Here is an 18677-nt window from a genome sequence, read left to right as displayed (position 1 = left end):
CTCCCTGCCTGGCATGTTGGCTTTTGTGGATCACATTCTAAGGCCTCTATCTCTCCCCATGCATTTTATAGGCACCTAACTCGGCTTTGGGGATTCCAGCGTTATTCCTGTGATTTTTTTTTTCCTAGGCACCTAAAAGTTAGGCACTATGATGCTCAGTGTTGCAAAGCCTAAGTCTCTTTGTGGCTCTCACCCTTTCCTTCCCCTAAATATTTCTTCCTTGAGGCATGGAATATTCTGTTAACCCTTCTGTTATAAGGCAAGCATTATGACATAGGGAACGTTTTGAGGCTACCTATGGATTTAGCTTTGAGGAAGATTACAAACTTGCAGGGATAGGTCATTTGTGAAGTTAGTTTCTACTAGGTGGGAATTTGAATTGTAAATGAGTAATGTTACCAATTTTTTAAAAATGTCAACTCTTTGTTACAATTTGTTACAATGCAACCCTGCGTAGAGGACAATCGCAGCCTTATGCACCCCTTAAAAACATAGGTGGCACTTAAGTGGTGCATAACCCTTGTGCTGGCCCTCTCCACAAGAGTGTACTTTACCCTTCGATCCTATTATTGTAAATGGGAATTATGGAATAGGTGAAAATCCTTAGGGCTTTAAAATTAATGATTCCTTGGGGTGAATTCTTCTAATGTCTGTTGATTAACATCCTTAACTTTCAAAGATATATAGAAGCCCTCTAATCCACACGTTTTGACTTTTGCACATAAAAAAGGTGGCTTCTTGCCACGTCTTAGTAAGATTTAATAGCAGGTTGCTGTAGTATGGTCTCATATTAAAATTATAAACTTTCATGGTGCTGTACAAACACTGGGCTCTGATCTGGCAATCGGATCAGCGCAGGCAAACTTTGCACAGGTGCAACCGGGACAACCCATGTGGCTCAGATGGCAGGTTTGGTATCATCGTGACCAATCCTGCAAATCCTCACTTGAGTGAATAGTTCTTACTACTGTAGTTCTATTTGTGTAAGGCATCTATCAGCCCAGTCCTAATAGCCATTATGTTCCTTGCCCTAAAGATTTTTCAATCTAAATAAGGCAGACCAACACAAGACATATTGTAACATTTCAGAAGAGGGAGATAGTAAAAATTACCTTGCAAAAAGTCCTCCACTGTAGTTTTAAATGCAAAGGGGGAAAAATCTGGGCCCCAATCATAGATGTGAATTAGTCAGATTCTGCTGTACTCTATAACTGGAGAGCAAGATAACTCTTGCATCTTATATCAGTTTTTAGACACCTGAAGCACATAATCATAAAAAATCAATCAAAGGAAACAATTTTCAGTCTGATCACCTCTTGAATCTATGAATTTAATTCAATTGACAAGTTAGCAGCATTACAATTTGAATATAGCATGTCTCAAGGCACAATAGCTGTTTATTAATTCACTGGTTTTATACTTTATTTCCTAGTTTATCACAAGCACTAATAATCAGTTGGCTGAGAAGGTCAGATTACGCCTCCGATATGAAGAAGCAAAGAGAAGGTAGTTGGTGTTTTGTCTGTTGTTGCTTACTATTGGGACTGTACAGTTCAAAATGTAAACAGATATCTGTGATTGAGAGGAAAACCCATTAAGAGCACAATTAGAACTTCAGTGGGGGTGGTGGGGCATTCACTGAAACTCTGAAAGAACTTTTGTGCTTAGGGGCCAGCATGCAGCAACTGTTTCTTTGAAAGACTCCAGCTTTTAATGACAATAAAGACTGTATGGAATTGCAAATGCAAATCAAATGTTAGGATAGTGTCTTAGTAATTAACCAGAACACTCAACAGAGTAAATACAAATTTTTAAATAATCACAGTACAGAAGATAAACACAGATTCTACCCTTCTTCTTAACTTTTAAAACACCCTGTATAACAAAAATGAAATTTAAAAAGTTAAGAATAAATTGATCCACTTAGGCTATAAAGAAAATTAATTTCACATAAGTCTTTTCTTGACCAGGTAAATAGAGCAATTGTCTGTATAACTGAAACATCATTGCTACATAACCAATATTCAAATTGTTGAGCTAGTGAGGCAAAAGGCTTCTGAGTCAAAACTGGGGAAAGTCCTTATAGTTCTCAAATGACAAAAGTAACGTGGATGGCATATACTGTTGTGCCTCTCAATGCCTCTAGGTCTCCCCTCCTAATGAGCCAACTGTGTTTGAAAACAGAGCTATGAAGTCGCCCCCTTAGCTTAGTATTCAAAACTTCCAAATATTTCTCAGATCTATGGATGACTTTTAAAGCAGAGCCTGGGAGACGTGTGCATTGCATTAATGCCTGATTATTTACAAACATCTTCAGTTCTAAGCTTAATGAAAATTCTTAAAGTCCTGACCAAACCTAGTTCCTGAAACCCCCAAGAATGCAGACATTGGACTTGCAAAAATCTTGAAAAATTTGAAGTTTTAGACTTAAGCTGTTCCTCCGGACATGACCTTGGAAGCCAATGTAAATTCATATTCTGAAATTGCAACTAATAATTAACAGAGGCATTGTGCTTTGGTAGATATAGAGAATTCACCCACCTCTGTCCTACATAAAGCATCTGGGGCATAACTGAGGAGATGACGTATTCTCCTCAGAAATTTATTTGGCATTTCTCTAATGATCTTTCCATTCCCAAATTTCCACATATAAAAATGTAATGAGATAATATAATTCAATAATATAATTTTTGAGCACAAAAGTTATACATTTTGAGCTGTGAACAGTCTGAGAGCCTGTGCAATTAAATAACTCCGATGCACACTAGAAAAACAAAGCATTGTTTGCATGGACCAAAAGGCTCTCCCCGTAGCTTCCTATATACATTTATCCCATTCACACCTGAATGTAAAGCATATAAACAGATAAGAAAAGGACTTACCCTGTTCAATATAGTGGTCATCAATTATCCATTTATGGAACTTTGGTTTATGTCCAAAAGTAAATATTTTAGTTGTGTATTCCTGCTGACAAAAAATGCCAAAATCCCATAATGGACATTTCAGACTCAAAGGCGTTTGAGACAACAGAACCGTACCTGCCTATAGCAGGACACTGGTCAATTCAGAATTTTAGGGGCAAAATACTGCTTCCCCTCAAATAGACCCAGTACCATTTAATATAAAAATTAAAAAGAGAGGAGGACAATAAACCATGATACACACCCTTTATAATAGACATAGGATCTGTTAGATTGTCCTTCCACCCTATCCGAACCCTGGCCATTGTTTGGCCAAGAAGGGCTCTCAAAAGATAGTTAACCTGAGACCTTACCAAGCCCTTGCAAGTTTCTCCATAAATGGCTTCTGTCAACAGACTTAAAAGCAAATTTCAAATCAGTAAAGGCCACATAAAATATTCCCCCATTGGGGAAAACAGTATTTGTAGATCAAATGTGAGAGCACGAAACAATTAACTATAGTTGAGAAGCTGTATTCCTAAAGCTGGCTAGTTCTCTGCAAAAAGGTTACAGCTCTCAGCCCTAAGAGGTATCTGGAATAGATTTTGAAGACCACATCTAAAGGCTGATTGGATGGTCATTCCCAGGTTTATTTCTATCCCTCTTATCATAAAGTGGGACAATAATAACAGTAGACCAACCTGCAGGGAAGTCTCTGTATTATTGGAACCAACTTTCAAAATCTATTTAAAATTACAGAAAGTTTGCAACCCCAGGTATTTCTTATCTTCTCCATAGATTGGCAAAGTGGAATTAAAAGAAAGGCCCCTTATGCTGAGTCTGTAGGAAGAATAAGAAATTCTCTGTCCCCAGGACCCAGTGGAGCAATACTCTCCCAAAAGAACCAAGTAAGCTAATGGGTACTTTTCCATAAGTGAGTCAGGGATTCAAGCACTATGTAGAGAGACTCATTGTAAAAAGGAGAGTCCCAGTGGGAAGAGTAAACATTCAGGGCTTAATAAAACAGATTTATCTGGAAAGATAAAACCGAAGGCCTGGAAATAGGGGTTACTTGATGTTAACTTAGTTATAACATTTAATTTAATGGAAACACAAAGGGCCAGACTACTTGTAGGTCTCCTGCTAAAATTTGTAACATCCTTTTCTGAAAAGATTCAAGGGCCTGGTGATAGTCTCATCCTTAGCTAGCTGGGCTTCTTGAAGGAAAGGTCAATACAAAGTGACTTGCGCCAGCCTAATTTTGTAGGGCAGAGCACGCCTAAGGGTATGTCTACACTATGGGGACTGTAGTGCCATAGTGATGGTGCCATAACTCTGCCAGCATAACCCCATAGTGTAGACCAGTATATACCATGGAAGGGGTTTTCCCATCACTGTAGGAATATCACTTCCCCACATAATGGTAGTTAGGTTGATGGAAGAATGTTTCCGTCATCCTAGCTGTATGTACACTGGGAGTTAGGTCGGCATGGTGACGTTGCTCGGGGTGTGGAATTTTCAGACCTTGAGCAACATAGTTATGTTCACCTGAATTTAAAGTGTAGTCCAGGCCTTAATCAAATTGGGATAAACAAGGTTGGAATTGGACAGCAGATACCAGCCATTGTGACTGAACCCTTGACCAAGACTTGTCTTAGAAGGTCTTAAATGGATGTTTTAATGGCTTAATGACATATTTGACACCATTGCTGCAGCAGTTGGAGCATTACAAAAGTTTAAGAATGTTCTTGCGAGCACACTTCCTAAAGGTCCACCTCCATTTTGGTGGGTGCAATTTCATCAGTCATTGAAGCGCAGAAGCAAGTCTGACTACTTGAATTTCTTATTGATTTTGGGTGTGTAACACTGACAGATGCTGGTTGCCGGTGGGCAGGATTGAACCGGGGCCCTCTGGAGCTTAGTGCATGAACCTCTACTGCATGAGCTAAAAGCCCACTGGCTATTACCTAGGGCTGTAGAGCAGACTCATTTTATCTCTCTCTTTAAGTGGTCTCGGTGCCACTAGATGGGACACAACACCACACCGAGAAGGTGTGTGGGTTACAGGTGCACACAGGTATATAAGTGCACATGCTCTGATTTGTTCCTGCAAAGAGGGAGCCACTTGTTTGGATCAATAAAGGAGTCAGATTGCATATTGGGATACCAAACAAGCAATCTAGAATGATTGTTCTATTTAAAAAGAGTACCGTTAAAAATAAAACTAAGCATCCTTCCCTCCACTTCCTTCAGCCTCAGAGGTGATAGGCACTCAGAATGACTCTGTGCCTGGCACCTCAGAACCTACTATTGCTAATTTCTTTGTAATGCAAATCCGGACTTGTGCATGAATGATGTGGTTTAAATGCTCAGTCTGTGAAAGCTGAAGGGCTGGAGTTTTCAGCTAAATGCCAAGTCATTTGCAAAGCATTTATTCCATAACGATAAAAGAATTTTTTTGGACTTTAAAAGTGGGTTTATTTTTTTAATCCAAAAAGCAAAGAATGGTTGCTTGCAAAGCAGGGGCAAATTCAGGGTTAGTTTAAAAAAAAGTGTAAGAATGTGTGCAGAGCATTGAGAGCAAATTCCATTGAAAAGCCATATCCATGCAAATGTATGCCAGGAGTGATCAGATTAATACCAAGCAATCCTCTTATAAAAATTCATATTCCTTCAAAATGCACTGAGGAATTCTTGGATTATAAATTAATGCCACTGTGAATTCTTCATTGGAGCACACTATTGCACTTAATCAGGCAGTCAAAAACAGAATAGCTCTAAGAAGGCCTAAAAACAGTCAGGATGAATTTCTAATAATTATAGAATTTAAATTAATTAAGAAGAAGCAACACTGCTGTGGGAACTAGCTCTGCATTAAGAATGCCCCTCCCCCCAAATGTGGCTTCTGTGCAGAAAAGTGACAGAAAAAGCGTTAACATCCATTGTAGTGTCATGAGAATAAGTTAGATAGGCTTAGTCCTGGCCAGGTTGCCTCCCTTTCATAGAGCCCTATGGACTTCTGGTCCTCCTGTGCTTTGGAGCTGGAGGGCGGAAGTTGAATCCTGAGAGCCTTTGATAACCATGTAACAGTGGCTGCCCCCTTTTCTGTGATCCTGCTAACTCTGACAAGCCAATCAGGGTTTGAATTTAGTCTGTACCTGAGGGTGTATTTACACTAAGATTTTTAATCCCAGTTAGTTGGCTGCCCATTTACCTGAGTTAATAAATATAATTGTACATGCTCAGCCTAGCATAAACATCAAACATTTGTGTTCTGGAACAATGTAGTATGTCCAGAGTACAAAAGAATTGGCAAACTCAGATTGGCAACCAATTGACTTCAGTTTAACTCCAGTCTTATTACACCCTGAATGAGATGTGTAACTACTGTCCCATGAGGGCAATTTGCATGCCAAACTTCCCAGATACCAGCCTTTTCAGCTGTAGAGCTGTTAAAAAAGAATCCCCCAAACAAACAAACAAACAAACAAAAAAACTATCTTTCATATTTTATAGCAAAACTGCTGAACCTTTTTTTGTATAATCTTTCCACAAAGGTTCACGTTTTGTCAGAGAAAAAGCATGGAAAACTTCATCCTTAAAGGGGAAAGCTTCAAAAACCTAAGTGACTTGAGTCCAGGTAGCTAGAATGGAAATTTATGCAATCTGATCTGCTATATAGCTACCCACTAAAACTCCAGCTATTACTCTATTTAAACCAGTATAGTTACTGCTATACCAGCTATTGCTGTTGATTTCCTTCTTTTGGTTATTCAGTACCTACCTGTCCTTTCTTAGGTTTTTGAACATATGATGCAGCCCTGAAGTACCAGTAACTATAAAGTGACTAGTGATTCAGAGTGATATTTTGTCACCCCTTTGACTGTTCACGTACACATGTTGCTGCTGCCTGAGGTTTAAGTTTTAATGCTTTGATTTTTTTCAAATCTGGACTTGCACTGAGCATCCTTTTTCAAAATAGCAGGGTGCCCTGAAACCCAGAGCTGAGGGTTTAGGAACAAGCTCATTCACACAGTATCCAGATGCATTAGTTAGGGTTATAGATGTTAACATAACCACTCATACTGTTACACTTCTGACTAGCGATATATGATCTAACTACTTTAATGTGGCCTGTAAATATGCTTTACTAAAACTGTTCAAGATTCAAGATTCAGATTCTTTTAGTACTAGCTAGCATCATATTAGCTTTGTCAATACAAGATCAGTTTTTTCATTTGAAATGTAAGTGACTTAATCTGGTATCCATAAAGAGCACTTCACAGTCCTGAAGTACAAAGTTCTCTCAATCCACAAAACAGGTAGAGCACTGACAGTGGCAGTGTGTATCAGCCTGTGTGTATCAGCTCTGACTTGGGTGGAACATCTCTAGGGTTTACACCAAGATGTTTTTCACTCCCATAACTTCTACTGGGTACAGCTAGTGAAAGCAGTAGTGCAGGCAATTCTCAGATGGGTCTGGTGTCTATCACTGTTAGAAGATGTTGTGGTTAAAAACTTCTGGGTCTTACATACATTGCAATTTCCTACCACCTGTTGTGCTGCACTGTTGACAATCATGGATCTGGTAAATCATAGTGTAAACAATGCCAGCAGTGCAGGGTAGTTCAGTCTCCAGGCTGAGCAGCTTAGCAAGGATGCTAATTGTCATGGTGGTTCATTATGTGGACATGTGTCCAATAGCAGCTGGGCTCAGGCCACTAAACACAAACACTGTATGTGAAGTGGACTTTATTTTTTTTCTATAGAATAGCAAACTTAAAAATACATCTGGCTAAACTGGACAGTGAGGCCTGGCCAGGTGTGCTGGATTCAGAACGGGACCGACTAATATTAATCAATGAGAAGGAGGAGCTGTTAAAGGAAATGCGGTTCATTAGCCCCCGAAAGTGGACTCGGGGTGAAGTGGAAAGATTGGAGATGGAGAGAAAACGTCTAGAGGAAGACCTTCAAGCTGCAAGAGATACTCAAAGCAAAGCCTTAACAGAGAGGTATGTAACCAGAGCAGAGCAAAGCTTAAATTACTGGCTTACAGATAGAATAAGAATAAATAATCAACTTTTATCATGGCAAAATAGCAGGGTGCCCTGAGGTTCTAGGAACATCCATGTGCAGCTAAGAGTCTTCTGCTTTTAAGGTTTTGTCTGAAAGAACCTCCCCAAGCACTCACTTCCCTTCTCATTTACTCTGTGTAATTAGCTGCTGTCCTATGCAAGTATGCTAAAAATATATTCATGCATATTGGAAAAATTCCAGACACCGCAGAGATCCCTGATCGCAAGAGTTTTTACTATTGTGAAACACTTCTAGCTAAATGAATGGCTCCTACTGCCATTCCAAAATTAACTCCTTTACTTGGAGCTTATGGAAACTCTCATTTTGGGATGTCACAAAAGAATTGAGGGCGGGAACAGGGAGGAAAAGCTTATTTTTAGACACATTGCTCTGTAGTGCATCCCCCTTTGTTAATGATGCCACTGAGAATCCCATTTGACTTTTGCGTCAGTGGGGTAGCCATGTTAGTCTGTATCCCCAAAAACAATGAGGAGTCTGGTGGCACCTTAGATTTATTAGGGCATAAGCATTCCTGGGTAAAAAACCCACTTCTTCAGATGCACCTGACTTCTGCATCAATCAAATTTTCACCCTCTATGAAGCACAGTGTACTCAGATATATGTGTACACTTTGAAGTGTGTACAACTATGAACTTAATTAGTATTTCAGAAGATCTCTGAAGTGAGATGAAAGACTAAATTTCTAGCTGAAATTCTAGTGACAAATTTAAAAACTACTCTTGGCCCAAAGGTATAAATCAAGAAAAGCCTACAATGCGACAGCTGTCAGGGTAGGGCTTCTATTTTTCAAAATAAATTATGCCTTATGAAGTTGAAGATACTTTAATATCGTTAGGACAGGAAACATATAATCTAAATGTGCGAGTTCATTAAAATCTCCATCTGGTTTCCTTACTGCAAAACTTGTAAGCCCTGAAAGCTTGCTTTTCAGTGCTTGTGCTGAGTTTTCTTTACGTGGAAGAGCTGGATTCAATGAGAACGTCATATAGCTGAGTGATCGTATTTTGCTTTCTAATCCCTAGTGAACACCTGCTTCAATTGCATGGGATATCCCACTTTTCTCTCTACTACGGAAAATGTTCTAAGGACAAAAATGCAAAATTTGCTCTTACACCATTGTAAATCTGAAGTAATGCTAGTGCTTCAAAGGAATTTCTCTTGCTTTACCTACATACATATAAAATGTGGTTGTGATCTAAATCATAGAAGTGTAGGACTGGAAGGGACCTCAGTAGGTCATCTAGTCTAGTCCCCTGCACTCAAGGCAGGACTACACAATAACTAGAGTATCCCTGACAGGTGTTTGTCTAACCTGTTCTTTAAAACCTCCACTGATGGAGATTCCACAACCTCGTTGGGCAATTTGTTCCAGTGCTTAACCACCCTGAGAGGAAGTTTTTCCTAATGTTCAACCTAAACATCCCTTGCTGAAATTTAAGCCCATCGCTTCTTGTCCTATTTTCAGAGGTTAAGGAGAACAATTTTTTACCCTCTTCCTGGTACCAACCTTTTATGTGTTTGAAAACTCTTATCATGTGCCCAATTATCTTCTCTTCTCCAGACTAAACAAACCATTTTTTTTTCAATCTTCCCTAATAGGTCATGTTTTCTAGACCTTTAATCATTTTTGTTGCTCTTCTCTGGACTTTCTCCAATTTGTCCACATCTTTCCTGAAATGTGGTGCCCAGAACTGGACACAGTACTCCAGCTGAAGCCTAATCAGCGTGGAGTAGAGCGGAAGAATTACTTCTCGTGTCTTGCTTACGACACTCCTGCTAATATATCGCTTTTTTTGCAACAGTGTTACACTGTTGACTAATATTTAGCTTGTGGTCCACTATGACCCCAAGATCCCTTTCTGCCATACTCCTTCCTAGGCAGTCATTTCCCATTTTGTATGTGTGTAATTGATTGTTCATTCCTAAGTGGAGTATTTGCAATTGTCCTTATTGAATTTCATCCTGTTTACTTCAGACCATTTTCCAGTTTGTCCAGAACATTTTGAATTTTAATCCTATCCTTCAAAGCATTTGCAACCCCTCCCAGCTTGGTATCGTCCTCAAACTTTAAAACTTTCATGTGTCCCAACTGAGTTGGCCTTGGCTATCTGTTTTTTATTGGTGTTATAGTAGTGGTTAGAGTAAAATCAAATTGTACTAGGTGCTGTACAAATATATAGTGAGAGAAGGCCCTGAACCCTAAGGCCTTCTAGTCAAAACAGACAATGGACAAAGGATGGGAGAGGAAACTGAGGCACTGAGGTAAATGACATGCCCAGTAGCAAACAGAAGGTTAGTCATGATGCTTGGACTAGAACTCAGTGCTCCTGATTGCCTGCCTAATGCCATATCCAGTGGACCATGTTGCCCCTCCCACTCCCACTGTCACTCTTTATGCTTTATTGTGTAAGTAAGTAAAGATTGTTCCTGCTCCTCCTATTGGTCTCTAAGTTGAACTCTTCAGGCTTGATGGCAAGGATTTTCCAGGAGAGAGTTCTTTGGTCTGGAACTTGTTTTTTAAGTGGTCCAACACATTTTGGCTATTTTAGACAGGGAGCTCTTCTGGCTGCCTTTTCCCTGACTCCTGGGATTGTCTAAACCAGGGGTGGGCAACCTATGGCACGCGTGCCAAAGGCGGCACGTGAGCTGATTTTCAGTGGCACTCACACTGCCTGGGTCCTGGCCAGCGGTCCGGAGGGATCTGCATTTTCACTTAATTTTAAAAGAAGCTTCTTAAACATTGAAAAAATCTTATTTACTTTACATACAACAATAGTTTAGTTATATATTATAGACTTATAGAATGAGACCTCTAAAAACATTAAAATATATTTCTGGCACACGAAACCTTAAATTAGAGTGAATAAATGAAGACTCGGCACACCACTTCTGAAAGGTTGCCGACCCCTGGTCTAAACAGTGAGTAAGTCTGCAGCAAGACCAAGAGGCTGCTAGACAGCTCTCTAACACCACATTCTACAGGCCATTATCCTCTGATCCCACTGAGGATTACCTAAAGAAACTACACCATCTGCTAAAAAAACTCCCTGACAGCACAGGAACAAATCTGTACAGACACATGCCTAGAACCCCGACCAGGGGTATTCTATTTGCTACCCAAGATCCATAAACCTGGAAATCCTGGACGCCCCATCATCTCAGGCATTGGCACCCTAACATCAGGCTTGTCTGGTTATGTGGACTCTCTCCTCAGACCCTACGCTACCAGCACTCCCAGCTATCTTCGAGACACCACTGACTTCCTGAGGAAACTACAATCCATCGGTGATCTTCCAGAAAACACCATCCTGGCCACTATGGACGTAGAAGCTCTCTATACCAACATTCCACACAAAGATGGACTACAAGCTATCAGGAACAGTATCCCCGATAATGTCACAGCTAACCTGGTGGCTGAACTTTGTGACTTGTTCTCACCCACAACTATTTCACATTTGGGGACAATATATACCTTCAAGTCAGCGGCACTGCTATGGGTTCCTGCATGGCCCCACAGTATGCCAACATTTTTATGGCTGACTTAGAACAACGCTTCCTTAGCTCTCGTCCCCTAACGCCCCTACTCTACTTGCACTACATTGATGACATCTTCATCATCTGGACCCATGGAAAAGAAGCCCTTGAGGAATTCCACCATGATTTCAATAATTTCCATCCCACCATCAACCTCAGCCTAGATCAATCCACACAAGCGGTCCATTTCCTGGACACTACTGTGCTAATAAGCGATGGTCACATAAATACCACCCTATACCGGAAACCTACTGACCGCTACACTTACCTACATGCCTCCAGCTTCCATCCAGGACACACCACACGATCCATTGTCTACAGCCAAGCTCTAAGATATAACCGCATTTGCTCCAATCCCTCAGATAGAGACAAGCACCTACAAGATCTTTATCAAGCATTCTTAAAACTACAATACCCACCTGCTGAAGTGAAAAAACAGATTGACAGAGCCAGACGAGTACCCAGAAGTCACCTCCTACAAGACAGGCCCAACAAAGAAAATAACAGAACACCACTAGCTGTCACCTTCGGCCCCCAACTAAAACCTCTCCAGCGCATCATCAGAGATCTACAACCTATCCTGAAAGATGATCCTTTACTCTCACAGATCTTGGGAGACAGACCTGTCCTCGCTTACAGACAACCCCCCAACCTAAAGCAAATACTCACCAGCAACCACACATCACTGAACAAAAACACTGACCCAGGAACCTATCCTTGTAACAAAGCCCGATGCCAACTCTGTCCACATATCTATTCAAGTGACATCATCATAGGACCTAATCACATCAGCCATACCATCAGGGGCTCGTTCACCTGCACATCTACCAATGTGATATATGCCATCATGTGCCAGCAATGCCCCTCTGCCATGTACATTGGCCAAACCGGACAGTCTCTACGCAAAAGAATTAATGGACACAAATCTGACATCAGGAATCATAATACTCAAAAACCAGTGGGAGAACACTTTAACCTGTCCGGCCATTCAATGACAGACCTGCGGGTGGCTATCTTAAAACAGAAAAACTTCAAAAACAGACTCCAACGAGAGACAGCTGAGCTGGAATTGATATGCAAACTAGACTCAATCAACTCAGGATTGAATAAGGACTGGGAATGGCTGAGCCATTACAAACATTGAATCTATCTCCCCTTGTAAGTATTCTCACACTTCTTATCAAACTGTCTGTACTGAGCTATCTTGATTATCACTTCAAAAGTTTTTTTTCTCTTACTTAATTGGCCTCTCAGAGTTGGTAAGACAACTCCCACCTGTTCATGCTCTCTGTATGTGTGTATATATATCTCCTCAATATATGTTCCACTCTATATGCATCCGAAGAAGTGGGTTGTAGCCCACGAAAGCTTATGCTCTAATAAATTTGTTAGTCTCTAAGGAGCCACAAGTACTCCTGTTCTTTTTGCGGATACAGACTAACATGGCTGCTACTCTGAAGCAAGCCAGGGTGTGCAGCAAACAGGGTCCACATGGTGAGTTGGTGTGTGACCATTGGTGCACTGTAGATTCACACTCTCTAGCTTGCCACACACTAACTGGCTGCGTAGACTAGCCTGGTTCTAGCTAGACTGAATTTAGATTCTTGATGGTGCATGAAGCCTCAGGCAGTGTCTTTATACTACCTCAAAAATAACAGGAGTAGATAGTTTAGTGTCCTTTTTCCTTTGTAGAGAGGCAAAGTTTGTCTTGTAAATGGCTTGTCTAGTTTTTGTAAAGTCTATCCATGAGGAAGTTTGTGTGGAAGGTTGGTTTCTTATGAGAGTATCAAGTTTTGAGAGCTCATTCTTAATCTTTCCCTGTTTGTTGTATAGGATGCTGATCAGGTGGTTTCGCAGTTTCTTTGAGAGTGTGTGACACAGTCTCTCAGCATAGTCTGTGTGATATGTAGATTGTAATGGATTTTTTACCTTTAGTCCTTTTGGTATGATGTCCATCTGCTTGCATTTGGAAAGGAAGATGATGTCTGTCTGTATCTGTACGAGTTTTTTCATGAAGTTGATGGATTTCCACTCCATACGGCTAAATGCAGTGCCTTGCATAATGACAGGTTTCAGAGTAGCAGCCGTGTTAGTCTGTATCCGCAAAAATAACAGGAGTACTCCTGTTATTTTTGCGGATACAGACTAACACGGCTGCTACTCTGAAACCTGTCTTTATACTACCTAACATTCATCTTTGTTTCTATTTACATAAACTACATACCGGGTACTATGGTGAGGAGTTTCTAGGAAAGCTCCTTCAGTGGGAGGAGAGGTGTAGGAGGGAAGCGCCTGAAAAAACCCACTCTTCCCATTACGTGTGTGTGTGTGTGTGTGTGTGTGTGTGTGTGTGTGTAATCTCCCACTGAAAACCGAATCACAAATATATCATGCTTCATTACCAATTATAGAGACAGATTCTGTGGTCTGCTCCAGCTGCTTAGCAGCGTTCTGGTGACATTAAGTAGCTGAAGGAAAACAATGGAGCTGCGTGCGCTCATTAGAATTTGAATACTTAGAAATATGTTATATAAATCTGGAAATTACACTGGATCATAAATGTCTTTAGCGATGTGATTTTTTTAACCTATTTTATTTAGAGAAATATTTGACATGAAAAATGTATTCCCTCTTCTTTTTGAAATTGAGTGAAAGGATAATTCACAAATCCGCATTTCTGATACATTGGCTGTAAGACTCTAACTGTGTGACTGGCAAAATGCCTCCTGAGTTATCCAGAAACTACTACCAAATGTCTATGGACTGATCCTAGAAACACAACCAGGTATAGTGCTTGCTACTGTACCCAGAAATAAGCATTTGCAGGACTGGGCCCCAGATTTTAGTGTTCCTTGAAGCTGTTTAAAAAACCAAGAAAACAAAAAAACATGAAAAAAACTATAGAACTGTGTTACACAGGGCTGATTACTGTCCTAATTTACTCCCTACTTAGTCTCAGCAGAATTGCACAGTAAGGGCACAAATTTTTCATTTTAATTTTAAAATGTCATTTTAACTTATTGTCCATCTTTGCTGTCTTCTCTAGATTGAAGTTGAATAGCAAAAGAAATCAGTTGGTCCGCGAACTGGAGGAAACAACGCGGTTAGTTGTAACGTTACACGCCCAGCTGAAAAAGTGAGTTTTCGGTCTTTCAGAGATTTACATATGCTTTAAATAGGCATCATGTGACTGCCCTTTCTCCCTTATCATAGTGCTCAAATTTTGTATAATAAGAGTTGAAATAATAAAATGCTTGGATTCGGGTGAGGGATGGGAGTAATAAAATAACTCATCACAGAAGTTGACATTGCTAAAGGCCTAATCTTAGCAAATAAACATGCATTATTATGCCTGATAATTAAGCCACTTACAACACATGTATCTCTGAAAGTGGACTTCAGATTTATGCTCCTGCTTGAAAATGTGTCTATTGTATTTATGGTATCTTTGAACTTGTTCTAATCAAATATTGTGTACTCAGTTTGTTCAGACTATCTTTTTGGAAAAGGGTAAGGTTGGTAGCTTTGGAGACAAGTACACATATTCAGGCACTAAAATCATCCTCAGAACTCGATAAAGAGTTGTCCCATCCATTGGAGAAATAGGGTTTCTATCAACTGGGCAAACTGAGCTGATGCTTAGCCTTAGATGGAGTTTACCACCAGCTTTGGGCTGCATTCCCAAGTAACCCGACTCCAAGAAGACCCGGTCCCGGCGCGCCGGGGGCCGCTACCGGCCTCACACCGTCCACGGGCACCTCTTAACGGTTTCACGCCCCCTTGAAGCTGGTGGTAAACTCCATCTAAGGCTAAATACTGGCACGAGACCGATAGTCAACAAGTACCGTAAGGGAAAGTTGAAAAGAACTTTGAAGAGAGAGTTCAAGAGGGCGTGAAACCGTTAAGAGGTGCCCGTGGATGGTGTGAGGCCGGTAGCGGCCCCCGGCGCGCCGGGACCGGGTCTTCTTGGAGTCGGGTTGCTTGGGAATGCAGCCCAAAGCTGGTGGTAAACTCCATCTAAGGCTAAATACTGGCACGAGACCGATAGTCAACAAGTACCGTAAGGGAAAGTTGAAAAGAACTTTGAAGAGAGAGTTCAAGAGGGCGTGGAACCGTTAAGAGGTGCCCGTGGACGGTGTGAGGCCGGTTAGTGGCCCCCGGCGCGCCGGGACCGGGTCTTCTTGGAGTCGGGTTGCTTGGGAATGCAGCCCAAAGCTGGTGGTAAACTCCATCTAAGGCTAAATACTGGCACGAGACCGATAGTCAACAAGCTGATGCTATTTGCTGTTGGATTCTGCTCTGAGGCCTATCCTCTTTCATCAAGGCAATAGTGAAAAGACCAGAAAGAAATTTTAGTGCAAGATATCTGACTCTTAGAGAGGCCACTTAGAACTATTTCAGATAGGCAGCTATTCCCACATGGTGAAGTTGGCATTATTTCTAGCGGGTGGAGCTACATCATGCATTCATTTCCCAGTTCACCGAGTGGGCTGTGTAACTCATTATTTCCTTACTCTGTGCACCGTACTTTCTGTTCTTGACACACTCACTCAGTGACTTGGGCAAACACACAGTATGAGCAAATGCTTGTGTGCATGTATTTGCATGTGCAGTATAATGAAGTTCACCAAACTTTCTGTCACAGGGAACGAATAAGAAGCATCCTTTTAAAAAATGAAATTATAACTGTTTTATAATAGTATTTGGTAAATAATAATATTTACTAGCTCTCTATAGTCTTACAAACATTACCAAGGTTCCTGCTCAAATGCTGGTGGCCTCTTTTAAGCCATGCTTCACACAACAGGTGTTTTTCATAAGACTGATGTGATACACATCTGCCATCCTAGTGCAGAAGGCAATCTGTGCTAAAACTCTGCAGAACTCTGCATGTTTTCCTTAAAAGAACAAGCATATGGTGTATGATTTATTTAGCACCACTCCTAGACAGTGTTGCTGATCCATAAATCACAAATAAGTAATGTTATGCTTATTAATTAGCATTCCCCTAGCTTTTTCAGCATTAGGAATTTTTTTTTTAAATCCATGTTAAAAATAACCCAAGTGTAAGTTTTTAAACAATAGCAAATCTAGATCTGAAGTGAGGACTAAAGGCTCTAAGACTACTAGTGTTTCCAGTATAGTACTTATTATGCTGAATAGTTCCATTGACTTAAATGGAACTGCTCCGGGTAGTAAGTACTGTACTTGGTAATTAAGTATTTGTAGGATCATGCACCAAGGAACGCCTCGCTGGTAACATATGTGAGGCCTCAGAGGTTATATAGTTCTGTTTTAGTTTGGGAATGGTATTTTATTTTGTTCTTTCTGATTTTATAACTGACACAAAAATACAAATTGTTCATTATCTTATTAAAACAAATCTGCAAGTCCAGCATTCTTACTTCAACAAAATCCTCTTACACACTTTACCCCATTGCATTCTGCTTCTCTTAAATGAAAGTTGATGTGAATTTCTCACTTGTGAAATGAAAGCCAAATAATGCTAGCCTAAAACAGTCCTAGTACAGGCTTCCCACACACACATCTGCCAATGTATTGCTGCCTGATTTATAACATCTCCTATGTCAAATAAATTTGTTAGTCTCTAAGGTGCCACAAGTACTCCTGTTCTTTTTGCGGATACAAACTAACACGGCTGCTACTCTGAAATATGTCAGTTCTGAGTTTCTACTGAGCAGAAACAATTGTGCTGAATTGTCAGGGTCTTTTTATGTGAACAAGCATCCTCCAAGGATTCAGCTAACATTTACTTCACTTGAAATTAATTCTGATTTGAGGCAGATCTCCAGAGGTAAATGGCTAGTCAGAGCTGTGTTTAGTCACTCACCATTGTGGCACTGGAATAACTGAGACTGATTCTGCTTGGCAATCCTAATTTTTCACATAGATGAATCTTGCAAGTCAGCTCAGAACAGCATGTTACTGGACCCATCCCAGATAGTTGCAGGCTGAACTTCACAGCAGGCATATACTGGGTTGGAGTTTGAGGTTAGACAACTGGAAACTATTCCTGTGACATGAAGGGATCGTCCTCTCCTCACTGTGGCATTAAGCTCATCTTTCCTATATGGGGCAAAGGACCTGTTCTCATGCTCCATCTTGAAGGTTAAGAAGAACCAGAGGGCCTCCACATAACTGAACAAAGAATGCTGTTACTCTAATCCTTTGTTGCTTTGAGTCGTTGATTATTTGTGTGTATGTGTAAGAGAGGGCTCATAGGATGATGAATACAGATCGTTGAAAAAAGCAAATTACATCACCTGTTTTCATTGAAGTGTCATCAATTGAAGTTTGGAAATTTTCAATCAACTGTACTGCTGGGTGACAATTCCTGTGTGGATTTTAATTCTAAATTGTCAGGGTGCCTAAAGCTACGGACTGATGTCTTGTTGTTTAAAAGCTAAAATAGCAAACTGCACCAGCATTTTGGTGAGTGTGGTGATGAGTCATGCATAAAAATGTCATGGTGTCTTTCAGAACTCATATGATGTAAAAGCCAAGCTTTCTCTGACATGTTTGTGTTTCTTTGCAGCCTCTCTACCAGCATGCTTTCCCTCTCTTCGGGCAGCAGCCATGGCTCTCTCGCATCGAGCAGAGGATCTCTTGCCACCTCTAGCCAGGATTCTTCCACCTCAGCCAGTTTTACTGATCTCTACTATGAGCAGTGGGAACAGTTGGACTCAGACTATCAGAACAAAGTTGACTTCTTACTCTTGGAGGGAGCCGCTGGATTTAGGCCTTCAGGCTATATCACCACTATTCATGAGAACGAGGTGGCAAAAACTCACAAAACAGATGCCACCAGTCGTATCCAGGCTCTGAGATCTTTGTCTGGGACCCCCAAATCAATGACATCCTTATCTCCAAGGTCATCTCTGTCATCTCCCTCCCCACCCTGCTCCCCACTAGTGGTAGACCCTCTCTTAACTGGAGATGCCTTTTTGAGCCACATGGACTTTGAAGATACAGAAATAAATATAAGTCTTTCTGAACTCTCTCTAAACGCTGGAAGTGGCAGCTACAGACTGGAAGAGCCTAGGGCTGGGGACAAACATCTAGGACAAGGTACAGTAACAGCTCAACCTAAAAGTAACTTTAAGATCCTCTTTTAAAAAAATATTT

At 40.7% G+C, this 18677-nt stretch overlaps 1 protein-coding gene across 1 annotated transcript in view; it reads left to right on the top strand.

Annotated features, from left to right (window-relative positions):
- WWC1 (WW and C2 domain containing 1) overlaps window positions 1-18677 on the top strand; it is a 159213-nt gene that overhangs the window by 100853 nt on the left and 39683 nt on the right. The window contains exons 8-11 of the mRNA XM_065409106.1: window positions 1433-1506; window positions 7670-7912; window positions 14578-14667; window positions 18088-18620. Of these exons, the coding sequence (XP_065265178.1) occupies window positions 1433-1506; window positions 7670-7912; window positions 14578-14667; window positions 18088-18620 (940 nt within the window). The remainder of the gene's footprint in view (window positions 1-1432; window positions 1507-7669; window positions 7913-14577; window positions 14668-18087; window positions 18621-18677) is intronic.

This window comes from Emys orbicularis, chromosome 8 (genome assembly GCF_028017835.1).
Source record: "Emys orbicularis isolate rEmyOrb1 chromosome 8, rEmyOrb1.hap1, whole genome shotgun sequence".
Classification (NCBI taxonomy): domain Eukaryota; kingdom Metazoa; phylum Chordata; order Testudines; family Emydidae; genus Emys; species Emys orbicularis.
The sequence above is the reverse complement of the archived record's forward strand: the minus strand, read 5'-3'. Positions and strand labels throughout refer to the sequence as shown.